The 22900-nt window shown below is 54.7% G+C and overlaps 3 protein-coding genes across 7 annotated transcripts in view; 1 reads left to right on the top strand and 2 right to left on the bottom strand.

The window, feature by feature from the left end:
- The window catches only part of SAMD4B (sterile alpha motif domain containing 4B), a 35931-nt gene extending 32946 nt beyond the window's left edge, over positions 1–2985 (top strand). Inside the window, exon 13 of the mRNA XM_084814671.1 lies at positions 335–2985. Within this exon, the coding sequence (XP_084670797.1) occupies positions 335–363 (29 nt within the window). The 3' untranslated portion in view covers positions 364–2985. The remainder of the gene's footprint in view (positions 1–334) is intronic.
- A 922-nt stretch (positions 2986–3907) lies between these two features.
- Positions 3908–10749, bottom strand: LOC146337473 (suppressor of cytokine signaling 5-like). 5 transcript variants are annotated; one of them, XM_084814676.1, is made up of 3 exons: positions 10656–10749; positions 9171–9258; positions 3908–8090 (listed from the first exon to the last, which is right to left on the bottom strand). In XM_084814676.1, the coding sequence occupies exon 3, from the start codon at positions 7974–7976 to the stop codon at positions 6771–6773; it is 1206 nt and encodes a 401-aa protein (XP_084670802.1). In that variant the 5' UTR covers positions 7977–8090; positions 9171–9258; positions 10656–10749; the 3' UTR covers positions 3908–6770. The 5 variants fall into 5 exon arrangements, with proteins under 5 accessions (XP_084670802.1, XP_084670800.1, XP_084670799.1 ...); XM_084814674.1 differs by lacking the exon at positions 10656–10749 and adding an exon at positions 10467–10589; XM_084814673.1 differs by lacking the exon at positions 10656–10749 and adding an exon at positions 10036–10274.
- Positions 10750–12146: 1397 nt separating this feature from the next.
- On the bottom strand, positions 12147–22382 carry PAF1 (PAF1 component of Paf1/RNA polymerase II complex). The gene is made up of 14 exons (XM_084814677.1): positions 22312–22382; positions 21427–21456; positions 21253–21345; positions 19807–19928; positions 18889–18955; positions 18456–18557; positions 18082–18187; positions 17687–17755; positions 16128–16231; positions 15506–15622; positions 14495–14623; positions 14093–14198; positions 13303–13390; positions 12147–12952 (listed from the first exon to the last, which is right to left on the bottom strand). The coding sequence occupies exons 1-14, from the start codon at positions 22359–22361 to the stop codon at positions 12528–12530; spliced, it is 1608 nt and encodes a 535-aa protein (XP_084670803.1). The 5' UTR covers positions 22362–22382; the 3' UTR covers positions 12147–12527.
- Positions 22383–22900: the final 518 nt, after the last annotated feature.

The following is a 22900-nucleotide window of genomic DNA, read 5'->3' on the forward strand; positions in this document are numbered from 1 at the left end:
GGATGCTTGTATGCTCTCTATTATACAGAGATCTGAACTCTGTATAAAAAGAAGCTGGAGTCTGTGGCCTGTACGCAAATAAGGCACATTTGCATGTTTTGGTTTTCTACCTCTGCCAGTCATGGAAGGGTCAAAGACCTGTAGAAAATCAAAGCCCCTGAGTGTTGAAACATTGCTTTCATCCACCCTTGAATGTGGCAGAGGCTTGCTTACTTGGCCCTCCCTTCAAATAACAGCCACACATGCCCTTTACCCTCCGTCTGCTGTGATCTCATATTCATTCATTCTCTCTCTCTCTCTCTCTCTCTCTCTCTCTCTCTCTCTCTCTGTGCAGATGGCACCGACAAAACTTCCACCATTTGAAAGGAGCTGGATCTGCTGGTGTTCCTGAGAAGCTTTAGGGTGGCTGTTTATTTTTTCCCCCTTTTTTGTTATAACCCCCTTTTCCCCCAGACGTGTGTTGCTGTGGGGGAGGGTGAATCACTTTTTGCCCTGCCCCCTGGAACCTCCTCCAGCATTCTCTAGCAGCTGGAAGGATGGGGGAGAAAAAGCTGTCACTACAATCTTACCATCTTATTGTGTTCTAATATTTTTCTACTTTTTATTATTATTATTATAACTTCAGCTATTGGTTTAATATTTTGATGTACGTGGGAGTTGGCAGAGTCTCCCAGAAGTTAAACTTGCAAAGGCAGGAGGAGGCTGAGTTGGGGCCATGTTATTACCTTTCCAGTTTGCTTTTTCTTCCCCCTCCCCCTCCCCGCCCGTCTCTACCCCAACCACCTCTCCCTTTCCTCATCCTTTTCTTGAAATGTAAGGAAGGAATGGGGAACTATAACCAAGGTGAAAAGCAGAAGAAGGGCTTATCCCACCTCAGCAGACTTGGGGCTGACATCAAGGATCCCATCAGCACCAGGACATGGGAGGGATTGCAGGGTTAACTGGGCGAGCTGGTTCCGTCTGAGCTAACTCAGCTGCTAACTCTCTGTACCTGGCATTGGAGAAGGGGGAGCAGGGAGACAAGGATGCTGCAGGTGACTGACACTTTTTTTGAAGTGCCTCTAATTCTTCCTCCTACCGAAAGCATTTGGCAAGGGATGGGATAAGGGGGTGGCACAGCACATGTGTGAGTGTCCAGCACTAAATTTGTGGACTTGTCCCTGTTTCATTTTTTTTTTAATGAAGCAGTCTCCATGTGCTGCCCTTGGAGGAAGTGGATGGGGAGGAACTGATGGGGATTGAGGAGAGACCTCTTGGCCAGCCCCACCTCCCCCCAGGAATGAGAATGGTATGGCCTGTGTGGGATTTTTAACTCGTTAGGTTGCTGCCTCCTGGGAAGAGCAGCTTTGGGATGGGTGTCAACCTAGTTTTGTTGAAGCAGTTCAGATGGGTTTGGGGAATCAGTCAGCAGTTCTGGGGTTCAGAAGCAAAGTTCTCTTCTCAGTTGAGCTGGTTTGGGTTCCTTGTACAGGTGAAAGATTCCTTTCCCCCGATAAATGGTGAGATGGGGATCAGAAGACTGGTGTAGGACAAGCAGTTTGATGGTGGATCTCAAAAGCTCAGTCATGAATTTTCTATAGTTCTTTAGTGGTTTGGGAACACAGTTGTCTGCCTTCCTTGAGGTGGGGGAGGATGTAGAGTTGGGCAGACTGGCCATAGCAGAACCCTGCTTTCTGAGGATGAGGGACCCCCCCCCCCCGACCGTTCTGTGGTAATTTTCTGGTGCTTATCAGTGAGAGCTGAGAGAGGCAGCATATTTGAGTGTGTAGGGTTCATGGTGCTAATGAATTTGCAGGAGCAAGTTGGCGTAGTGGGTAAGAGGAATCAAATTGGTTGGCACTGGGAGACAAGGTGGACCTAGGAACTGAGACCATCACCTTTAACTGGGGGTGGGGAGGGGGATATTCCTAGGTGTGAATCCAAATGGGATTAGACGATTTGGGGGTAGGGGGGTACACACTTGCTTCTGTGTGCTTGCATTTATATGAACACTACAGTCGGTTGGTGGGTTTGTTGGGGCCCCTCCAAAATGTGTGATTCATGCATCTCTTCCCCCAACAAGTCTGGAACCGGCATTGGGTTTTGTGTAACTTTACTGTTGCAGAAGGGGGAAATTGCTGCCACACCACCACGCTTAAAAATGAGGCAGCCCCAGAAAATACACAGGGGAGGAGTTGTTTTTAGAAAAGCTCGGGCAATGCCTCTCTGCACCAGGACAGCGCAAGCAGGGTGAAATGCGAAAGCATTTAGATCCAGCATCAGTGCTGGCATTGAGGGCCCTCTGTGAACTTCAAAGAGGTGGCAAACTGGGGTACCAAAGCTTGTCAGTTCAGCATTTTGTGTGTGGGGATAGGTGGAGAGAGGCTTGCTGCGTCTCTCATGCCTCTGAATCTACTTAGCCTCTGTGTGTGTGTGTGTGTGCGCGCGCGCGCGCTTGCTTGTGCATGTGAGTGTTCTTCCCCAGCCGCTGTCTTCACATGATGGGTAAGCTTCTGCCTCCCCCCACCTCAGCTGACCTTGGCAGGCTCTTAGGTGCAGAGGAACTCTCATCGTCCTCCCCCTTCTCCGTCTCTCCCACCTCCAAGAACTGTTTTAAATATAAAGGCCTTTTTCCAAAGTGTATACTGAACAGTAGCATACAAAAAAAAAACCCAGAAAAGCAGACCTGAGAAAACTATTTCTAAAAGTAGAGAAACAAGGTTCCTGTTTCAGATAGAAATGTTATTTTAGATACATTTTATTATGAATAACTTTTGTTATGACTATGGCTGGTAACCATGAATACGTTATTTAAAAAAAAAAACCACAAAACATTTTACAAAAAAAATATCCAAATTCTGACTTTAGATTGCTTTGTTGGACTCCTTTGCTGCTTTTTCCCTTCCAGTTTTTGCTTTGTAAAAGGCATACAGAATTTAAGTATTAGCCCTTTTTTTATTAACCTCTATGATAAAGCTGTGCTTATTTTGTATTAATTTCTTTTTTAAACGCTTGGTGTTTTTTTTGGGGGGGTGGAGCTTGACACACAGTTGAACTTCCTTTTGGTGATGGTAACAGAATTTTGAAGGGGGCCCATGTTGCTGATGGATGTGAAGCGTTCTTTTCCTGACAGTTCACTGGGCAGTGCCAAGCAGCATTATGGACCCATTGAGCGGCTGCTTTGGCCTTATTACTTGCTGCCTTAAGGGTGGAAGATCTAGCCCAGACACCAGCCCTGTATATTATCAATGGAGCTTAGGTGGGAGAACTTCTTGATGGGTTGGGTGGAAGAGCATGTGAACCCTGTGGATCTTGCACCTCGGGCTAGGCTGGTGTTCCTCCCAACAAGGAGCAGCACAGTTAAGTGATGCTATAGAGAGGGGCAGGCAACTTGTGGCACTCCAGGTGTTTTGGCCTGCAACTCTCATCAGTCTTCGCCAGCATAGCCAAGGGTGTAGATCAGCCTGGCCTGAAGTGCATTTAAATGCCCACTTGCAGCTCACCACCTTGTTCTGGCCTTGAAAAACTGATCTCTCTCCGCTCCCTTTTCCCTCCACTCCCCTTTTGCGTCTTGTCCTTTTAGTCTGTAAGCCTGACGAGGGTCTTCCTCTCTTTTTATGGATGGGAGCCACTTTGGGAGACCATCATTGTTTGAAAAGCAGGATGCAGTCATTGAAATTAATGGGAGTCGTGGCCAAAACATCTGGAGGGCCAGAAGTTTGCCACCCTTGCTACAGAGGATTTCTCCCTCAGCTGTATTGGGAGTCCCTCAGTGAGCTCACCTATGGAAGATGAGCATCTCTGAAGGACAGCCCTGCAGTTCATTAAAGGGTTCTTGGCTGCACTTTCGATTCACCTGACCAAGTCTTCAGGCCTGTGCCACTCTCATTAGCTGCACCTGCTTCTGATATCGGATGCCTGTAATCCCATCCAGCTGGTGCTTTTTTTTTTTCTTTTGAAGCCTCATCCTGTGCTTCTTCCCTCACCCATTTTAAAGTACTCTCAAATACTTGCTTAGGTTAGAAGGCTTTTAATGAGGAAAGGGTGCATCATAAACTAAAAGTGCCCCCTGCACCAAAACAAGCCTGGGTCCTCCACCTTCTGGGTCTCCTCTGAAAGTAGTTCAGCCTGTCCCTGTATGGTCTGCAATATACTCTTGCTTTTCATCTCTTTGGCGTCCCCTAGTAAGTCCCCAAGCAGTTCCCTTTCATGTGTATTCCTTGTATGTTCCCCACTCGCTTTGCCACGGGACCACCTCTGATCACACAAACAGCCACTGGAAACTGCCCTGGAGGGCTGCTTCCACCAGCAGTTTTGCTTTGAATGGGTTTGTGGAAATTGAGGTGGCCCTGCTAGGCGAGGTTAGGGCTTGATTAAGGGGGCTGGGGTGGGGTATGGGCCTGGCCCATGGAGCACTGGCGAGCTGATCACGAGAGCTCTCCCTTAGAGGTGGCCTTCCAGGGCCATTATATGAGTTCTCATCCTTCAGGTGCTTGCAATGTCTGCGGCGAAGTCCCGTCACTGTGTGGGAAGCTTTTCCACCAGCTGCAACAGCTGGTGCTAGGGAGGAGCATCTGCCCATCAGTGGAGTGTTTGCCGAGGCAGGCCGGGGCCAAGACATTCAGGGGCCTGTGGTAGGAAAGCCACAGCAACGCATTCTGTTCTGTAACGTGGAGCTTGACACGCACAGACCCAAACCCCCTCCCACAACAAAGGAGGGCCGTAGGTTAGGAGCTATGGGATGCATTTTCCTTTGCAACCTTTTGGGGTCCATGGGCACATCTGACATTTTGAAAAATCATCCTGGGCACCGGCACAAATTGCCATGGGGGGTAAACTATTGGGAGTGCCCTTTCTCTCGACTGCCGCCTTTCTTGCCCACCCAAGCTTTTTTTTTGACAGGGCACCCTTTCCCCCTGCCCTCTCAAACTCAGTGGAGCAAGGTCACGCTCCAGAGCGTTCAGTAGAGGTGGGGGGAAGGGTTGCCTGCCGAAACGTGGCTGAGAGAGGGGAGGAAGCCCACCTGCTGCCAAGGTTCCTGCTGTCCCAAGGGGCCAGGTGGGGGGCTTCCCCTCCCCCTGCAAGCCATTTTTCTGCAGGGCACCCTTTTCCCCACCTCTGTTAAAGTCAGTGGAGCAATACCTCATTGACTTAGACAGAGGTAGGGAAAAGCACGGCTGCAGGTGCCAATATACCAGCAGGCACCATGTTGCCAACCCCTGGGATAGACGTAGGAAATCACCCAGGTAGCCCATTCGAACCGGCAGCTGCTCTACAAAGTCTTAGGCAGAGGCCTTTTACATTACCAGCCACCTGCTCCTTGGAGAGTGGAGCTGGACCCTCCTTCGTGATGCTCCTAGGCGGTCTGGCCTTGTTCTAGCCCAGTGGGTAGGTGCAATCTGCTGCAGTCAGTTCTGAACAGTTTGCGCGCCTTTTTCATAAAGGGTAATGCCCCACCTGTGGAATGGCAGTGAGGCATGTGTATCTGGGCAGCACCAGGATGGTGCACTAGCCCCACTGTTACTTCAGCTTGGCCTTTCATTGCAGTGTCTCCCCCGCCCCCAAGATCCGGCCACCCCATTCCCTTCCCAGGCAGCTCCCTCCATCCTAAATATAATAGCTGGGGAAAAAACACTAAAAGCAGCTGTAGACAAAACCCACAACTCTTTAATAACACACACAGAGCAGCAAGTTCTGGAGAGAGCCTCCTGGCCGCAATAGTTTAAAAAGAGAGGGTTGAAAGTACTGGAGTCCATTCAACCCACTCCCCCCCCCCAAGCCTGCATTATTCCAAAGAGCCTAGGGGGGCAGTTCAGCTGAGCTACCCTGACTAGATGAACCTTCCTGTGGCAGAACAGCTCAATTTGTCCTTGTCCAGAGCTGTGTTGCCCTGCAAAGACAGCCAGTAGGACTGAGCTTGAAGAGAAGAAATGGTTGCTGCCGCCTTCCTTGAATTGTCTACACCCCTAGCCTGGGGGTGGGGGTATCAACAGCTTTCCCACAAGACAGCCGCCAAGGGAGGCAGGAGCAGGCTGGTGAGAATGGAAGAAAGGCAAGAGGATCGTTAAACAGCCTGACATAGAAACAAACCCACCCCCCTTTTTTGTGCTTTTTTGTACTGAACACCCACAGTGGCAGCCTGCTGACTTGCCTGGTATCCCCACCAGCCAGCAGTGCGAGCCTGGGGATCAAGTGTGTGCGTGTGACTGTGGGTTCATAGGAACGAGGTGCAAATGGGGCTGCCTATAACCTCATTTCCCAATCAGCAAATGCTGCCACTTGAGCTCAATTATGCACGTGGGCCTTTTTTGTTATGGATGTACAAATTTCACTTGTGGAGCAGGACATGGTGAAAGCCATGGAAACCCTGACTTGGCCCCACTTTTGAAGCAGCATGTAAGCTAAGAGAGGGGACCTGGGCTCTGTCGGGCTGTGGCAGGACTCTTGTACAGTGTCTGCTGCAGCCATTTGGGACGGCTCTGCTTAGGCCTCTGCTTCCCAATCAACTGGAAGTCCTGGGGTTATTTTGCTCCTCTTCTAGTTGCAGAGATGTCAGGTGCTCCCCAAATCTTCTCTCTACAGCCTACAAGCAAGATAATGCTGAATTCTGCACCAGGAGTGAAATGTGATGCTGAAGGCAACACCATACTCACAACCCTAGAGAAGCATGGATCGATGAAAGGGGGGGTGATGCCTGAGGTGTGAGGGAAGTTAGTTTAGGGATATGAGCATCATCAGTGTAAAAAGGGGGGAGGGCAGCCAGTTGCAGGTGGAAGTCAAAAGGCCGCCCCTCAGGTCCACCAGGTGTCCAAGCGCCGGACTCTCACCCTCTGCTTGTAGTGATACTCTTTGAGGTACTCCTTCAGGGCGCTGGGAATGGGCAGGTGCCCAACACCATCATAAGTGGTGCAGCCAGTCACCACAGCCCGGCAGAGGTGCTGCAGGCCAAATGGGAAGGTGCGGTTGACAGGGATGGAGAGCAGCGGCTCGAAGAACATGCAGACGCTGGGGTCCTTGTAGTGCTCCAGCAGGCCGCTCACAGTGGGGGCGTGGAAGACGCCGGGGTCGTGCACGTCGAAGCTGAAGTTGTGGTTCCACTGCTCGATGCGGGCGTGCAAGGAGCGCCCGTAACGCCGGAAGCTCACCGAGAAGAGGTAGTCCTCCTGGGCAGAGTCCCTCAGGAGGAACGTTCCCTCCGGCTTGCCTTCGAGCAAGGCCTCGGCCTCGTAGCGATCCATTACACCCCAGTAGCAGGGCAGCTGAGTCAGCTGCAGTAGGTCCGGCACCAGACAATGGATGTAGTCTATCTGGGTGTGGACACGTAACCCATCCCTGATGTCCGGCAGCACAGCGGAGGCCTCTTCCTCCTCGTCCTCCTCCTCCTCCCCTTCATCTGCAGCTGCCAACATGGCCCGACTTGCCCCAGCCAGCTCGTTCATCCCGTGTGCAAGTTTGGGGCCCAGCTTATAGAGAGGGTTGATCTGAGCCGTCACCTCGAAGGTGTGGATTAAGGCGTCTGGGGGTGGCTCCACCCCTTGCTCAATGCTGATGCGGCGGCGTTCCCTCAGGCGGTCATCTTCATCTTCTGCAGGGGGTGGGGCCAGAGCCTCATGCTCGGAGACGGGCGCCGTGTGCTGCTTGATAAGGTTCCACGTGCGGGCCAGCTCCGAGCCTGGGGGGAATGGGCAGGTGTCCAGCATCAGCTCCCGCAGATGGATCTTGCGCTGGGATGAGAGGTCGGGTGAGCGAGACGCGCTCTTGAGTGGGAAACACTGGCCCACAGCTGCCTGGAGCTTCTGCCGCAAGGAATGGCCCACCCCTTTGCTGGGCTCCACCTTGGCCTGAGATCGGCCTCCCCCGGCTGCCTCTGCTTCCACCGAGGAGTGGCCCTGCCTCTCTGTGGACTGGCTCGCTCTGGCCTTCCAGCGGCCACTGTGCCGGCTGCTGGGCCCCCCATCTGGCTTCACTTTTGGCCGAGCCCCACCGTCCTGCGACATGGTCACGCTGGCGGAGATGGAGTTAGAGGGACGGAGCACCCTGCAGCCACAACAAGAGATGGAGGTGGCCGTGCCAGGAGAAGCACATGATGGCAAGGGGGTGACGAATGGGACCTGGGTGAGGAAGAGAAAAGAGCATGGCATTACCAGCCTTCCTAAACCAGCTCTGCCCCAATTGCCCCACTGTGCCCTGGGCGAGGCTGAAATGGGAGAGGGAGTTGAGCCTCGTCTCCCCTTGCCTGAGCCCCGGCACTTGTGCCTAAGCCAGCTCTCAGCTTGGCAGTAGCACTTGAGGGAGGTGAGTACCACTGAGCAAGTGCAGAGAGGAGTGAGAAGCAAATTGCTGCCTCAGAATCTCCCGCCACGGTAGGCTGCTGCTTCTGCACCAGGAAAAGCTGAAGTGACGCAGCTGATGTAAGCCAGGGGTGTTGAGCCTCTTTCAGCATGTGGGCCAAATTCAATTTCAGAGAAGCGGGGGCGGGGGGGGGGTTGAAATCAAAAATATTTAAAATGCCAGTGTATTGTAGCTCGAACCTCTTCATGCCAGTAATGGAGCTCAGAGGAGGCATTTCAACTGTTGGCATGTGCAGAAAACTGCACCCAAGCCAAGAAACCACCCAATGATGGGTGGTTGAGGGAAAGGGGTGGAGCCCGGCGAAGGGGCGTGGCGTTCTAGGGATGCATAAAGCGGCTGGTTTGGGCCTTGAGCTTGAGGGTCCTTCCCCCTGACGTAAGCTGAGCAAACGTGCAGAGGCTTCTCAAAGGGGCAAGATTGATACGGTCGCAATTCAGCAAGGCGGCTCTGAACAGTGCAGGGCTCCGACTGGCCCGTCTTCCTCTGGCGGGAGGTTTCTTTGAGGCTTGCCCACACCGCTGCTCCTGTTGCCAGAAGTGGCACATCCCAAAGCTAGCACGAAAACTGGTGCGAAAAGAGACCGGGGCACTGGCTCGGGCACGGCGGAGCTGCTGTGACTCGCTGCGCTCCAGCAGCCCTTCGCACAGAAGCTCCCCACAGGCTCGCCCGTCTCTTCCCACCCTCTTTCTGTTTCCGCGCAGCCCCCCCTCCAGATTCTTTCCAGCCCCCTCAGCCTCGCGCTGCTGCCAGCCACTGGCCGGCTGCGAGAGGCCCTGCCCGGTGCTTCCGCTCCTTCCCCGCGGGACGGGCGGGCGGAGGACCCCAGGCTGCGTACTCACGCCTCGGCTCCCTCGGCTCCTCCATTAAGCGGGCGCTGGAAGAGGGCTGCCAGGGAGGGGGCGCTCGGGCCTGCCCCGCCTCGGGCACCTGCGCAGGGGCACAGAAAGGCGGGGGCGTAAGAGGCAGCGAGGAGCGGACGCGCTCAGAAAGGCGGCTCCGCCGGCGCGCTGCCTGCCCTTTCTCGACCTGCGGTCGCCTTGCCCCTACATGGAGTTCCGCCTAGCGGCGCCCCCCGGCGGAAGCCGGAGCCCACCTCCGGTGGCGTCTCGGCCCCCCTGCGGTCTGTTCCCGATGACCGCGGGCCCGCGGAGCGCCGGCCCCTCCTGCCAGCGGCGCCGAGCGGGCTGGGGCTGCGCTGGCCGAGCCAGGCCCGAGGCTCGGCGCCGCCGCCGGCACGCGAGCTTCCTCGCAGGCGCGCCCCGAAACCGCGCGCCCCGCGCCCCTCCTGCGCTTCTCGCCGCCCCTCCTCGCCGCCGCCGGGGGCGCCAACCCCCCACCAGCCGCACCCTCCTCGCCGGGGGCACACGGGGGGGCACTCTGCACGCGCTCAGGGGCCCTCCCCATCTCGCGCGAGCGCTGCCGCCACCGGGCGGAGCAGCCGGCTCGGAACAGGTGCGGAGGCGAGACGAGGCTCCAGCGCCGCCCGGCTGCGCGAGGGGCGCCGCTGCCCCCCGCACCGCGCGGGCCCTTCGGCGCGCCCTCAGCGGGGGGCCAGGGCGCCCCCGCCCCGCCGAGTTCTCCCGGCCCGCCGGGCAGCGGCGCCCCTCCCCAAATCCCGGTTGCGCGCGAGCCCGGCCCCTTCCGGCCCCGCTGGCCGCCGCTCCCCCGCAAGCCCCTCGGGTCGCCCAGGGCGCCCCAACGCACCGCCGCCGCCGCCCCTGGCCGGACCGGGGGGCGAGGGAGGCGAGAGGCCACTTCCTGGGTGGCGGCTGCGGAGCGACGAGAGGAAGCGAGCGGGCGAGCAAGAGCCGCCCCTTCCCCGGCCGGCCTTCCCGGCGCAGCGCCGCCACCTGCCGCCGCGGAGAGGCACGGAGGCCGCCCGGCCCCAGCGGGGCGGCGGCTGGGCGCCCCCGCGACCCAGCCTCCCCAACCGGGCGCGCTCCGCACGGCTGGGGCCCCGGCTCCGATCCTCCCCGGCCGGGGGCTTGCAGCCCGGCCCATGGAGGGCGCGCCGGGCTGGGGGAGACGCCCCTCAGCGCGCGCCTCGGCGGAGAACCCGGGAGTCCCGGAATCGTAGACTAGTGGGGTCGGGAGGGGCCTACGAGGCCGTCGAGTCCAACCCCTCTTCTGCCCACCCCGCTCTCCACAAGCGAGGACGGGGCCTCACGCCGGCGGCTCCGCGTTCTCCATGAGCGCGCATCGGCCTGGGAACCGGGAGCCCTGTGTCCGCCCTCGCCCCCGCCCCCGCCGGAAGCGACGCCGAGGAGCCCCGCGCCCCGCTCCTCCTGCCGTGCAATACGGGCAGAGCGGGGGGCACAACTCACGCGAGCGCGGCACGAGTTGACGTCCCGAGTGGCCGTACAAGGTGCGCCAACACTGCGGCGCCCGGGGCAACGGGCCGAAACGCTCCGCCGCGGTCCATGAAGCGCAGCCCGCCCCCCCGGATGGAACGCAGAAGTTCTGAAGCACATCGCTCCTCTTGGCCGGGTCGGGAGATGCCATCCTCAGGACACCGCTTGGGCCGCCGGCAGGCTTGGAAGGAAGGAAGACCCAACTGGCCACTCTCCAGCCCTATTGACTGGCGCAGGGACAGCGAAATGGTTTCGCCAAGCAGGAGTCGCTGCTCTAGACCGGACACAGAAATTGCACTCAGGGCGTGCTCGGGAGAGAAGTCATTCTTCGCTTTGGGAGTTCAAGGCACAACAGGGCTCCTGGCCAACACTCTTCTCAGATCAGCCTCCCCAACCTGGCGCCATCGGTAGGCCTTGGACTGCAGTTCCCATCATCCCCAGCTGCTGAGTGGCACTGCAAACACATCCCCTCCTTTGGACTAGGTTAGGGCAGAATTGACTCCTCCACAAGCCTCCCCTAAAAATTCTGGCCCTGGATGTGCTCCAGCTACTCCCTACAAGTCTCCAATATTTGCAAAATATTTGACATTTATTTATTGCATTTATATCCCGCCTTTTTTCCTCTTGCAAGGAACCCAAAGCAGCTTACATTATCCTCCTCCTCTCCCCTTTATCCTCACAACAACCCTGTGAGGTGGGTTGGGCTGAGAGTCTGTGACTGGCCCAAAGTCACCCAATGAGCTTCCTGGGCCGAGTGGGGACTAGAATCCGGATCTCCCAGCTCCTAGTCCAACACTCTTGCCACTGCACCACACTGGCAGCTGACGCTCTCTGCTCTTTTTTTTTTTTTTAGTCATTACCCTGGGCTGGTGCTTTGTATCTCATTCACATTTGATAGGCAACTTGCAATACGTATTTAATGTGTGAAAACTACTGGACTGTGTATGAAGTTCCATAATTGGATGATGAGAGGCACCAAGCTGCCACTACCAGGTACAATCACATGGGTGCTTACACTGGAGGAAGTCCCAATTTACTCCCAAAGACAATTATGCCCTTAAGAACAACCATCTCTGGAAGGCACAGACGGGAATGGCAGCTAATGAACCTACGCCTGCACCTCCTGACCCATTATTTCCCCTGTATCTTCACAGAGGTACCCTTGATTTCTAGGCCATTTTGCAACAGCCAAAACATTCCTTTTGCAGCTGCGTGTCAACTAAGTCTTTTCTAGTAGCCTTGGAACTGAGCTTGCTATGGATTCCGGAGAGGTGGCTGCTCTACTATTCAGCCTGAGGAAGAGTTCTATGAAGCTGGAAAAGCTTGCAGCTGCCTGCCATCAGCTGAGGTGGGTCCAATATTGCTTGACCTAAAAACAAAAAGGCCGCACGCAACCTCAGCTCTTCCTACTTTCTTTCAACACAAGCAAGGGAAAGTTCTGCCCCGACAGGAGAGACTCCATCATTCAAGAGGGCAAAAAAGTTTTATTGGGGAGGGGGGGCCTTCAATACAGGGCATTATGTACAGGAGAAAACACACAATAAGGGGTGCAAAAACCAACTGTGTGCCCCCGCCCCCCCAGTGCCAGTCTCTCCACACAAGAGCTGTGCCAATAGTTCAATGCCAGAGGTGGAGGATGGGCGGCCAAGGGCGGGGGAAGCAGGGGGATCCTGCCATCTACCTCTCGCCCCATGGGCGAAGCAGCTCCCCTGACCCTGACGGGCGAGGGAGGTGGCGGCAGCACCAGCAAAAGCGAGCAACAGTTGCCCCCAGATGTCCTTCCCCAGAGCAAGGGACACAGTCATCCTCCCACAGGAGGCCCGGAAGGCGATGGCGCCCACATGCTCAGTCGCTGTCGCTGCCCTCCTCGCTGGACTCCGAGGGGGCCTCGCTGGCACTGGCCTCGCCCTCATCCTCGTCCTCGTGGTTGGAGTGATCGCTGCCACTGAGGAAGGGGCTGCGGCTGCCGTGGCGCTGCTGGCGCCGGCTCCCCCCGCCCTCCTCCTCGTCCTCCTCCTCCTCGCTGCCGCTCTCCTCCTCGTCCCCCTCTGGCCGGCCACCTTCCTGCTCAGAGTCCTCCTCGTCATCGTCACTGCCGAAGATCTCCTCCTTGTCTCGGGCCGCCCGCTCATCCTCCTCGCTCTCCTCGGCACCTGCTCCCTCACCCTCGCTGGCCTCGGGCTCGCTCTCGCTGGGAGAGCGGCCTTCCTCGTCCTCCTCTGCTTCGCTGGCTTCCTTCTCGCTCTCACTACCTTTCTCCAGCTCTTCGTCTACGGGGGAGGAAGGAGAGACAGAGTGAGATGGAGCCACCTTTTACGGGGCAGAAAGAGCTGCCTGGCAGGCCAACACCGTCCCTTGAAAGAGGGGCAGCCAGTCAAAACAAGGTAAGAAAGGGCATCACCACTGGACCAGCCAATGGCACAAGAGACGGGTGGAGCAGCTTTGGGATGTTCCACTGGGCACCAAAAAAAGGGGGATGTTCTTCAGAACGGCTGCCCCAAATTGCACAACCACGGTTGGTAGCAGGACAACCCATGCCAGGGCAGGCATTCTGGAAGGAGCCTCAACAGAGAGGTGGGCAGGACAGCCCCACAGAAGGACTTGCCAGCCCAACAGCTACCTGATCCTTGTGCCTCTTTGCCCAAGTCCATCTCCTCCTCTTCCTCTTCCTCTGGCTCATGGTTCTCCAGCTGGGCTTTGCGGGCTTCCTACAGGGAACAGACACAGAGCTGGGGTTAAGGAGCATGCAGGGCAGGACAAACCCCAGCTGAACTCCACCCACCCACCGCCTTCCCCAGGACTCCCTGGCCCTGTTCTAACACACATAAGAACAGCCTATGCTGGTCAGGCGGAGGGGGTCTATCTAGCCAAGCACTCTGCCCTCCAAGAGCAGCCAGCCAGACACCCCAGGGAAGCTCACAAGCAGAGCCGGAGGAATGGAGCTTTCCCTCAGTATGTGGCACACTGAGATAGACTGCCTCAGGCCATGGAGGTTCCATGGAGCCATCGTGGCCAAGCGTGCCAGAACAGTTTGCATCTGTTTCGGAGCCAGGGGAAAATGGTGTCCAAAGCATGCCAGGGAGAGGCGGGAACCTATTCCCGCTGCTGCGTTCTTGGCTGCCTCCTCCACATGCACTGCCTTCCTTCTGGGTAGCGCTTACCTGAAAGGCCTAGCCTTCAGCGGCCCAGAAGCCAGGCCCAAGGCTTTGGGCAGCCGGGGTTTTGCATCCCCAGTCACAGCTAATAGCCAGTGATAGACCTATCCCCTAGACACCGGAAATAGGTTCCTGTTCCCAATGTCTAGCTGTGGGAAAGGCGCTGGTTCAAGCAGGAGGAGGAGCTCTGGGCCTGGACTGCTGGGTCCCCTTGAAATGGAGACAGGCTCCCACTGCCCCCTGCCCCCCGCATACCTGTGCCTCCAGCTCCTTCTCGTTCATATCCCTGTGCTTCACCACCAGCACAGCGTTTGTGCCTGACTGCACCCCGGCCTTGGCACGCCGCTTGCTCAGACGCACTCTGCGCGGGACAGAGCAGTGGAGTTAGACAGGAGGAGGACCCCTGCCCCCCGCCCCGCTGGGGTGCGGCGCGGCCACGGCACAGGGCCCCCGTGTTTTATGGGCTGGGCGCCAGAGCGGGCCGGAGAGAGACCTCCCGCGGCAGTGGAGCGCTCCTGCCAGCCAGCCAGTGTCGACAGCACCAGCTTAGCTTAGCGCCCACTCCGAAGGCCAAGTTGGAAGGACCTGCCACGTCCTCCTAGGCACCCGTCTCCTGTCCCTGAACAGCAGCCAGAACACAAGGGCCCTGATCCTCACCTCGTCTCCAGTTCATTGTAATAGACGCCGTCACCCTCTCGGAAGATGAAGAAGTAGTTCTCCTCGTAGCCCTTGCTGGCCTTGTTCTTCACGTTCCAGTTGTATTCCCGGGCAATCTTATACTCGTAACTGGGGTCGGGGGAAGGGAAAAGAAGAGAAGGAGGGCTAGGCCCTAACACTTCACAGCTGCCTGGAAGAAGTCATCACCCAGGAAAGAAGCCCCCACCACTGCCTCCATGTGCATTCCCCATACTTCCCATAACCCCGTCAGGGGACAGCCTGAATGATTCTAGCCAGTGTGTCTGAAAGTAGCCGGATGGCCAATCCACCCTCAATTTGGGCTGCCCCCATTTTGCAATGGGGCACATGAATGCAGGAAAAGACATACATACATGGCATCTGATAGAATAGAGAATCGAGCAACCAAAGAGTCTTGGCTTCCTAACAAGTCTGTAGCCCTCATGGTTGAAGAAAAAATATGAGAATGTGTGGGCGATTATGGATGAAACTCCAGTAGCTTGCACCCAGCTGAGCTCTTTGCCCTAACCTGTGGCTGGCAGAAGCAGAACAGCTGATTCAAAATAGGCTAAACCAGCTTGGCCTATTTTTCCATGATTTATGCAGGTTGCATAAATGTTCCATGATTTATGCAGGTTGCAGACATCAGGTTTTCTGGTGCAGTTGTGTTTTTTAAACACAGTAGGCAAGAAAAATATGCCAAATATAGTCACACATTTTCTTAAATTCCTGAGGGGGTTCTAAACAGAGCCCTAACCTTCCAACTTTGGACTGCAGGTGAGAACGTGCAGTACGACCTACTCTTCGGCACAAAACATTCCTACAGAAATCAAGCTAGCGTGTTAGGGAGAAGACTAGATTAAAATCCTTCCTCCTGACATGTTGCTTTTCGGTTTGGGGATTTTCCCCCTTATTTTTGGCTTGCCTTTTAACCTTACTTTCTCAGCCAGACAACCCCCACCCCTCCCCACCCCAGCCTCATTCCCCACATACATGTCCTCAGGGGCGTAATCCATCTCCTCATCTTGGTCACGTTTGCGTTTCCGCATCGTGTCGTCCACCGGAAGAAAGTAGGCCACAAACTGGTTCCCTTCCTCGTCCATCATGCCCCTGCAGTTACGGGGGGCAGGGGGAGAAAGAAGCAGGGAAGCGCTATCAGCTGCACAGAATCAGGATCAGGCCCATCTGTTGGGGAGTGAGAGGGCCTAGCGCAGTGGGAGAGCGCCTGCTTTGCATACAGACAGCCCCAGGTTCAACCCCCGCCATCTTCAATTAGGAACATCAAGTAAGCAGATGATGGGAGAAAGAAAAAAAAGACTTTTCTCTGCCCGAGACCTTGGACAGCTACTGTCAGCCAGCTGGGCATGATGGGAGCTGTAGCCTAACACATCTGTAGGGCGCCAAGTTGGGGAAGGCTGGATTAGACAGTGCTGAGGTAGACAGATCTTAATGGCCCAACTCCATAATTAAAGTTTTAAAAAATCTGGGTTGACTGGTGACAAGACAAAAACCAAGCTCGGTCGACAAGCCTAGGCCACCAGCCCAGCGTGCGTGCGTGCACGCGCACGCACACCCCATCACCTTTCAGCTGCACAGGGGCCAAGTGGGACTGTACCTGATCATGGCCTGAGACATCATCTCAAGGGCAGCAGAACCGCTCGTGTCCTTGGGTGCTGGGTCAGAGTCAAAAATGACTTGCGCACAGGGGTTGATCCACATCTGGGAAGGAGGGGAGAAGAGGAGCTTAGGGCAGAGCACGCACCCTCCAAATGATGTGCAGGTGGCTTGGCCTGCTGCCCAGGGGGGGCAGGCAGGGGGGCTCTCATCCTGCCAGATGCAACCACCATCCATTGCATTCATGATTCATCCCAAACAGGCCCTGGCTATGCAGTCCAGGGAGGAGGTGAGCAGCTTCTACATGCATGATCGGGGGCAGCAGGGAGAGGAAGAGGCGCAAGATGGACCGTGGAGGTCCTTGCTTAGATACCGCCACCTTCAGAGGTGTGTTTGGTGGTGGTACAAGACAGGGCCTTCTCAGCAGCCGCTCCTGGCCATGAAATTCCCTGCCCAGGGAGGCTAGGTGTGCTCTCTCTTGGCTGTCCTTCCGCCAGCAGGCAAAGGCCTTTTTATTCAAGCAGGGCTTTGGTGTGTAAGCGGGTCTGTTGGGTTGGATCCTGTTTTTATTGTTACCACCATGTTTTAAGGCATTTGTTTTAGGTTTAATGAGGTTTTATTTATGATTGTAAGCTGCCCTGAGTACCATGTTGATTGGCAGAAAAGAAGGTTACAGCTACAACTTATTTATTTAAAACTTTGATATCGCAGCTGCCCTCAGGAGAGCTCAAGACGGCTAACAAAGATAAAACCATACATTAACAATTTTAAACAATGCTTATAACACCATACGGAAACAGCAACAGAATACAGCAGTAAAAAAAAAAATGATTCAAAACAGTTTAAAAAATCCATTCAGTGAAACAATTCACAGCCTCAAGGAAAGTTTTTAACAACCTTGTGGAAGGTCACTGGAGAGGAGGCAAGATGGGTTTTCTTTGGAAGGGAGTTCCAAAGATTAGGTGCAGCCTCTCTACCCGTTGGTTCCTGCTCTCTTCTCTGAGATTTGGAACAGAAGCCTAAGCCTGCCCCCATCTCTTTGCTCTTGATACTCCAGGACGTTCCCAAAGGACAGTGAAGGAAACCTCAGGTAGTATCCAAAGTTAGTCCTATGTAGAATAGGCCCATTAAAATGAATAGGACTTAAGTTAGTCACAACTATCTTAAGTCCCCTTCATTTCAATAGGTCTTCTCTATGTAGGACTAATATTCGATACTACCCCTCATTGCTGAAAGGGCAAGGATCCATAACAGAAGAGAGCAGTGAGAGGAGGGATGCTTTGCCAGAGCTGGGACAACTGCTCCAGAGCGCTGGTCTACTGCACCGCCTGCTCAGATCCTCTGCCCCTCAGCACCCCTCGTCTAGACCCTGCCTCACCCCTGCCCCTTTCAGTCAAGGCATCCCACAGCTGCACTCCGCTGCATTTCCCCACCCCACCCTGCAGCCCACTTCTGCCACCCACATCCATTGCAAAACAGGATCCTGACATTGTCCACAGCCACTGAAACCTCCCGTCCCACACCCCCACTTTGCCCAGCTTCTCCTTCACCTGATCTTACCTTGAAGTCAGGGAAGACAGGCATGACCTCCACTGGAGTAACCCGAGGCTTGCTGTAGTGCTGAGAAATCTAGAGACAAAATTGGCCAGGATGACACAGGGGAGGGAGGGAGAGAAGGGCAGATAGATAACCCAACAAAATCTGCATGTACCCCAAAAGGCACAGCTGACTTTCTGACTCCCAGAAAGAACAGCTAAGACCGATCCCCCCCCTCCAAATTAGGTGGCAGCTTTAAGCCGCAGACACAAGCAGAACTTTCTGTGCTTCCAGCAAGTGTGTAACATCTGGCCACCTAGGTTTGGGCTGTTGAATTTTTCCCCCCTCGCCCAGCTCCTTCTTAAGAAGGCACAACAAAAAAATGAAAGCGGGTTCATTAAAAAGCTAAGGCAGCTCACCGATTTCTGCGCATCCTCAAAGGTCTTTTCAATGGCCGCAATTTGGCTGTCTCTGTCCTTGTAAATTTCCTCCTCTGTGAACTGTTGTTTGACAGACACCCCAATCCTGATTGAAACAAGGGAACCACATTCAGAACAGAGCAGTTTATCGAGGTGAAAGAGGATCGTGATGGTCCTCAGGAAGGGGCCTTGGGAAATGGCTTTAACAGGTATCTTCAGAAGGCTTGGAAGCCCCTGTCCAGAAATGTATGTGTATCACATGAACATTAGAATCACTACTGTAGACTGCTTGCTTTTCTAGGCAGAAAAGGCTGTATAGGAGTTTAAAAAATAAATGTAGAAGTGTTGCCCAAGTCTTGCACATTTCTACTCACTTAACCTCTGGCTTCTCATTGGAGACACCATAACGGTTGAACTCTGTGGAGATGTATTCAGTCTTCCTCATCCATGGCACTACTTTGGCATGCTGCTGGGATCTAGAGGGAGAAAGAGAGAGAAAGAAAGAAAAGGTAAGCATCCATCTGGGTCTATTTCTGAGGAGGAGGTGTCCTCCAATAAGGGAAACAGCTTAAGATGAGGGATGGCAGGAGTTTACTCCTGAAAAAGCAAGAGATTTGGCAACAGAAGCACCTGGGAGGAGATTGGAACAGCTTCAGCAACACAACTGGTGCACAACTGGTGCACCCACATGGAGAAAAGGACCGAGGTCTCAAGAGCACAGCAAAGATCAGAAAAGGGTTTTCTCCCAGGGTCTACAGCCAGAGGGGTGCTGCGGGGTTTGGAATCACAGGGCCAGACGAGTGTTACCTCTTGGAACTGGTTGGTGCCTGGATCTCCTCTTCCAGCAACTTCTCGTCAGCTGGATCGAGAAGAACTGCAAGAGGCCAAAGAGGGTGCATCAAAAGTCAGGGACCATGGGTTGTCAGCCCACATTTCCACACCTAGGAAACTCGAGGGATTTTAACAACATCCCTTCTGGGTCCATCTCAAGACGAGCCTGTCTGTAATAGCCTGAGAGGACTGAGGGAGTCTATTAACTACAGCCCATCTATGACAGCCTAATTCACTCATATGAGGATATACCAATTCTGTGGAATTACAGCATACTTGTTGACCATTCGTGTCTCATAAGACATCTGAAAGGAGCAGGGGCCATTGCTCAGTGGCAGATCACACGCTTTGCATGGAGGAGATCCGTTTGATCCCCTGCATCTCCAGGTAGGGCAAGAAAGTTCCTGCCTGAAATCCTGGAGAGCCACCACCAATCAGTGTCAGCAAAAATGGGCTAGATGGACCCAGGGTGTGACTCAGTCTAGTAACAGAAGACGCTGCCGTATACTTTCCCCTTCCCCAGCTCAGCAGTCATCAAGGGCAGCCCCAGATGGGGCATTTTGAACTGCTCCACTGGTGCCAACAATCCTGAGCTAGGTGGTCTGACTCAGTATACGGCAGATTCCTATATTATACACAATATGTTCCACTATTATTGCCTTCCCCAACCTGGTGCCCTCCAGATGTGCTAGTCTGCAACTCCCTTCATGGGAATTATTAGCAAGCAGCCGCCTATTCCTTCAACAGGCACCTGACGTTTATTGCAAGCCTTCTCCTTGCACAACAGTTAAGACACATCTCCGCAACAAGAACACCCCCCAGGCACACCGTTATTAACCCTCATTCTCCAACTGGTGTACACCAAGCCCTTGCCAAGTGCCCCGGTGCCCTCACCATTGGGGTCGATGCGATATGTATCGGGGTTAATCAAATCTATGGTGACCCCCAAGTCGGGCTCAGTCAGCAAGTCATGTTTATGCTGCTTCTCCAGGGAGGTAGCTTTGTACTGTACAAACCTGGAAGGCAACAGCAGCAAGAGACCCATCAAGCCACAGAAAATGCACGATCCACGGTTAAAAGGCCAATGGTCATTATTTAGAAATGTGTGAAATTAGTATTTTCCATTTTGCATGGGTGCAGAATCAGCTATTCCAGAGCTGTTACCCAACTAACAAAATCTTAGTTGATCAATCCTGCACATTTTAATCAATCCATTGGCTACAAGTTTTAATCAGTTCATTGCACATTCATAGTCAATTTACTGACTATAATGCACATCTGACCCCTCCCAAAATACATCTGATTTTTTTTAAAGTTTGTTTTTAGATTATATATACAGACATTCCTTGGAATGCTAAACAAAATTATAACATTTGTTTGTCAGTCAGATTTGTATCCTGCCTTCAACCAAAGAGTGCCCAAGTCAGCTAACAAGAACCCCCCAAACAAAATGTATGACAATATAAAAATTAGAGTAGATAAAATAGATCAATAAAACAAAAAGCTAAGGTAACCATGTTGGCCAAAAGAAAAATTCCAGAATCTATCGCAAGCTTTTGAGTTCTCCAGAGCTTTTCACCAGGCAAGTTGGTTAACAAAGCAAAAAGCAGTTGTTGTTTTTTACTACAGCGGGATTTAATAATTTCAAAGATGATCAAGCATGATTTGTTTGTTTCTTCTTCCCAGCAACCTGAAACCATCTCTATACCTGGTAGAACAAATTTGAACGTCTGCAGCCTCCTCCCACTTTCCATCATAAGACTTTAACCAAATGGAGACTCCATGGCTTGAACATCAGCTACTTTTTTCTGTCCCACCTCCACCGCTTTTTTGCTTTGTTTACCTTCTTGCCTGACAAAGAGCTCTGAAGAACTCAAAAGCTTGCACAGTATTTTGTGGACTCTGAATTAGACTAATGAAGGTATTACGGTGATACGGAAATTTGGAAAATTTGGAAATTTTCTTTTGGAATCAATAAAACTGTTCAAGAGTGACCAGTAAAACTTATTTAAAAAACACAGCGGCAAATAAAAACTTCTATTCATTCACTGTGTTTTCCTAATGGCAAAATACCTGTATGGACACTGTACATTTAGTTTTATAAACAAAATTCAAGAAGACACATCATCTGACACTTCACATCCTGATCATTCACAAACAATACAATAACATTAACTCACCAGCCAGCGTTGTATTCTAAATACAAAGGCAGGCAGCCCCCGCCCCCCCAACACACACAGACATGGCCAGGTTTGCCTCTTCCATGCTGAGGGTGTTCCTTTGCACATGCACAGATATGTTGGGAACACCAACCCCACATCGAGGCCCTTTCCTGCTCACCTGTTCTGGTCAAAAGGGTATGTTATGAATTTGGGGTCAAAAGGGATGTCTGGGAGACTGTTGCAATACTTGACTCGACACACCACCCCTGATCTGCAGAGAGAAGGGCGAGAGGTCAGTCCACTGCTACGTTAAAAGCAGAAAACAGAGGAGGGGACAGCAAGAGGGACTCACCTCTCCGGCAGCGTCCGGTGGGAGTTGGGCCTGGGGGGAAAACAGACAAAGGTTAAGTGCACCTTGTGATGGTTATCAAGCAGCTAAGAAATAGGGAGGAGCCGATGCGGAGGAAATAAGAGGGTCGCACTGGTGTGGCAAAGAGACCGTGCTTCTGATGGCGCTGCCCCTGGCCTGAGGCTCGCCCATGACCGCAGCGGGTAGGTTTAGGCAGGCTCTTCACACGCAGCCCCCGCCCCCACCCACGACCTACAGCATGCGGATCAGTATACTGAACTGCCCTACCGGGCTGCTGCAAAGGATTGCAAGATAAAGCCGCGTGTTACTTTTAAAGCGCCTGGGTTGCTGCTTTTACTTTTTGCAGCACTTATTATTGCTGCATTGTGTGATGAAGAAAACTTCCTCAGAGGGTGGTTCCGGTGCCCAAAGGTCCCCGCGTACGTTATTACTACTCCCAAGGGTAACAGTCCAAGCGTGGGGAGCGAGAAGGACCCTCGAAATCGCGATCCGAAGCTGCCTTCCGCCAGCGCCTTCCGGAGGGCCGCATACTCAGCCGCCTCGGGAGCCGAGCCCAGCCCAGCCCAGCCCAGCCCACGCCGCCCGCCCGCCCGCCCGGGCGCCGTCCTGCCTGCACGGCCCTTGGGGCAGGGGCCTGCCTCCCTGCCTTTGCGACCGGCTGCGCAAAGGGCTCCCGCGCTGCTGACGCGCCGCGAGGCGAGGCGGCCCCGGCGCCTGGGTCCGGCCGGCCTACCTTTGCGGGGCGTGGGGGGGAGCGGGGCGCCCGCCCCACGCCCTCCCCCGAGCGAGGGGCCCAGACGGCCAGGCCCACGTCCCCGTCGCTCGCCCGCGGGACCCAGGCGTCCGAGCGGGCGGCGGCACCAGTACCTGTGGCCCGGCTCCTCCCGCTGCGCCTGAGTCTGGATCGTGGGCGCCATGGCGATCCCGGGAGCGGCGACAGGCGACTCTTGGGCGGAGCTACCAGCTGCTTCCGGCTGCTTCGCGGAGCCTGCTGGGACATGCAGTCCGAATCATGGTAGAGCCACTTCCGGCCAGGGGGAAGGGGCGCGCGGCGGGGAGGGGGCAGAGATGGTCGGCGAGGGTCTATGCGGCGGGAAGGCCCCTTGCTTACGCTTATGCGCCGCGGAAAGGCTCCCGTTTGGCACAGCGCAAGGCACGCCGGGAATCCCCGCGGCCTATGGCGCAAGGCGCGACGGGAAGCATAGTCTCGGGTGGCCGCCATTGCAGAGACGCGCGTCTACGGCGGCCCAGGCGCACGCCCAAGGCACGCTGGGAAATATCGTTCCTGGCCTTTTCAAAACAGCCCTTTCCCATCTCTGGGGCCGCCAAAGGACTCCCGCAGGGCATGCCGGAGTGCTCCCCTCCGCCTCCTCCCGCGGTGCACGCCGGGAGCCGTAGTCTCCATTCGCAGTCTTCTCCGCAGGGCACCCGCACTGCACGCCGGGAGCGGTAGTCC

Source organism: Heloderma suspectum, chromosome 10 (assembly GCF_057233095.1).
Source record: "Heloderma suspectum isolate Gila_16-S chromosome 10, 16-S_ref, whole genome shotgun sequence".
Taxonomy (NCBI): domain Eukaryota; kingdom Metazoa; phylum Chordata; class Lepidosauria; order Squamata; family Helodermatidae; genus Heloderma; species Heloderma suspectum.

Coding starts and splice junctions, on each gene's coding strand:
- PAF1 (XM_084814677.1), bottom strand. CDS start 22,361: ATGGCGCCCACGATCCAGACTCAGGCGCAGCGGGAGGAGCCGGGCCAC. Junction 21,457..22,311: donor CGGGAGGAGCCGGGCCACAG/GTACTGGTGCCG, acceptor TTTTCCCCCCAG/GCCCAACTCCCACCGGACGC. Junction 14,624..15,505: donor GATTACGCCCCTGAGGACAT/GTATGTGGGGAA, acceptor CCCCGACCCCAG/TTACGAGTATAAGATTGCCC.
- LOC146337473 (XM_084814672.1), bottom strand. CDS start 10,332: ATGGGCCGGGCTGCAAGCCCCCGGCCGGGGAGGATCGGAGCCGGGGCC. Junction 8,091..10,035: donor GGCCAGGGGCGGCGGCGGCG/GTGCGTTGGGGC, acceptor TTCCTCACCCAG/GTCCCATTCGTCACCCCCTT.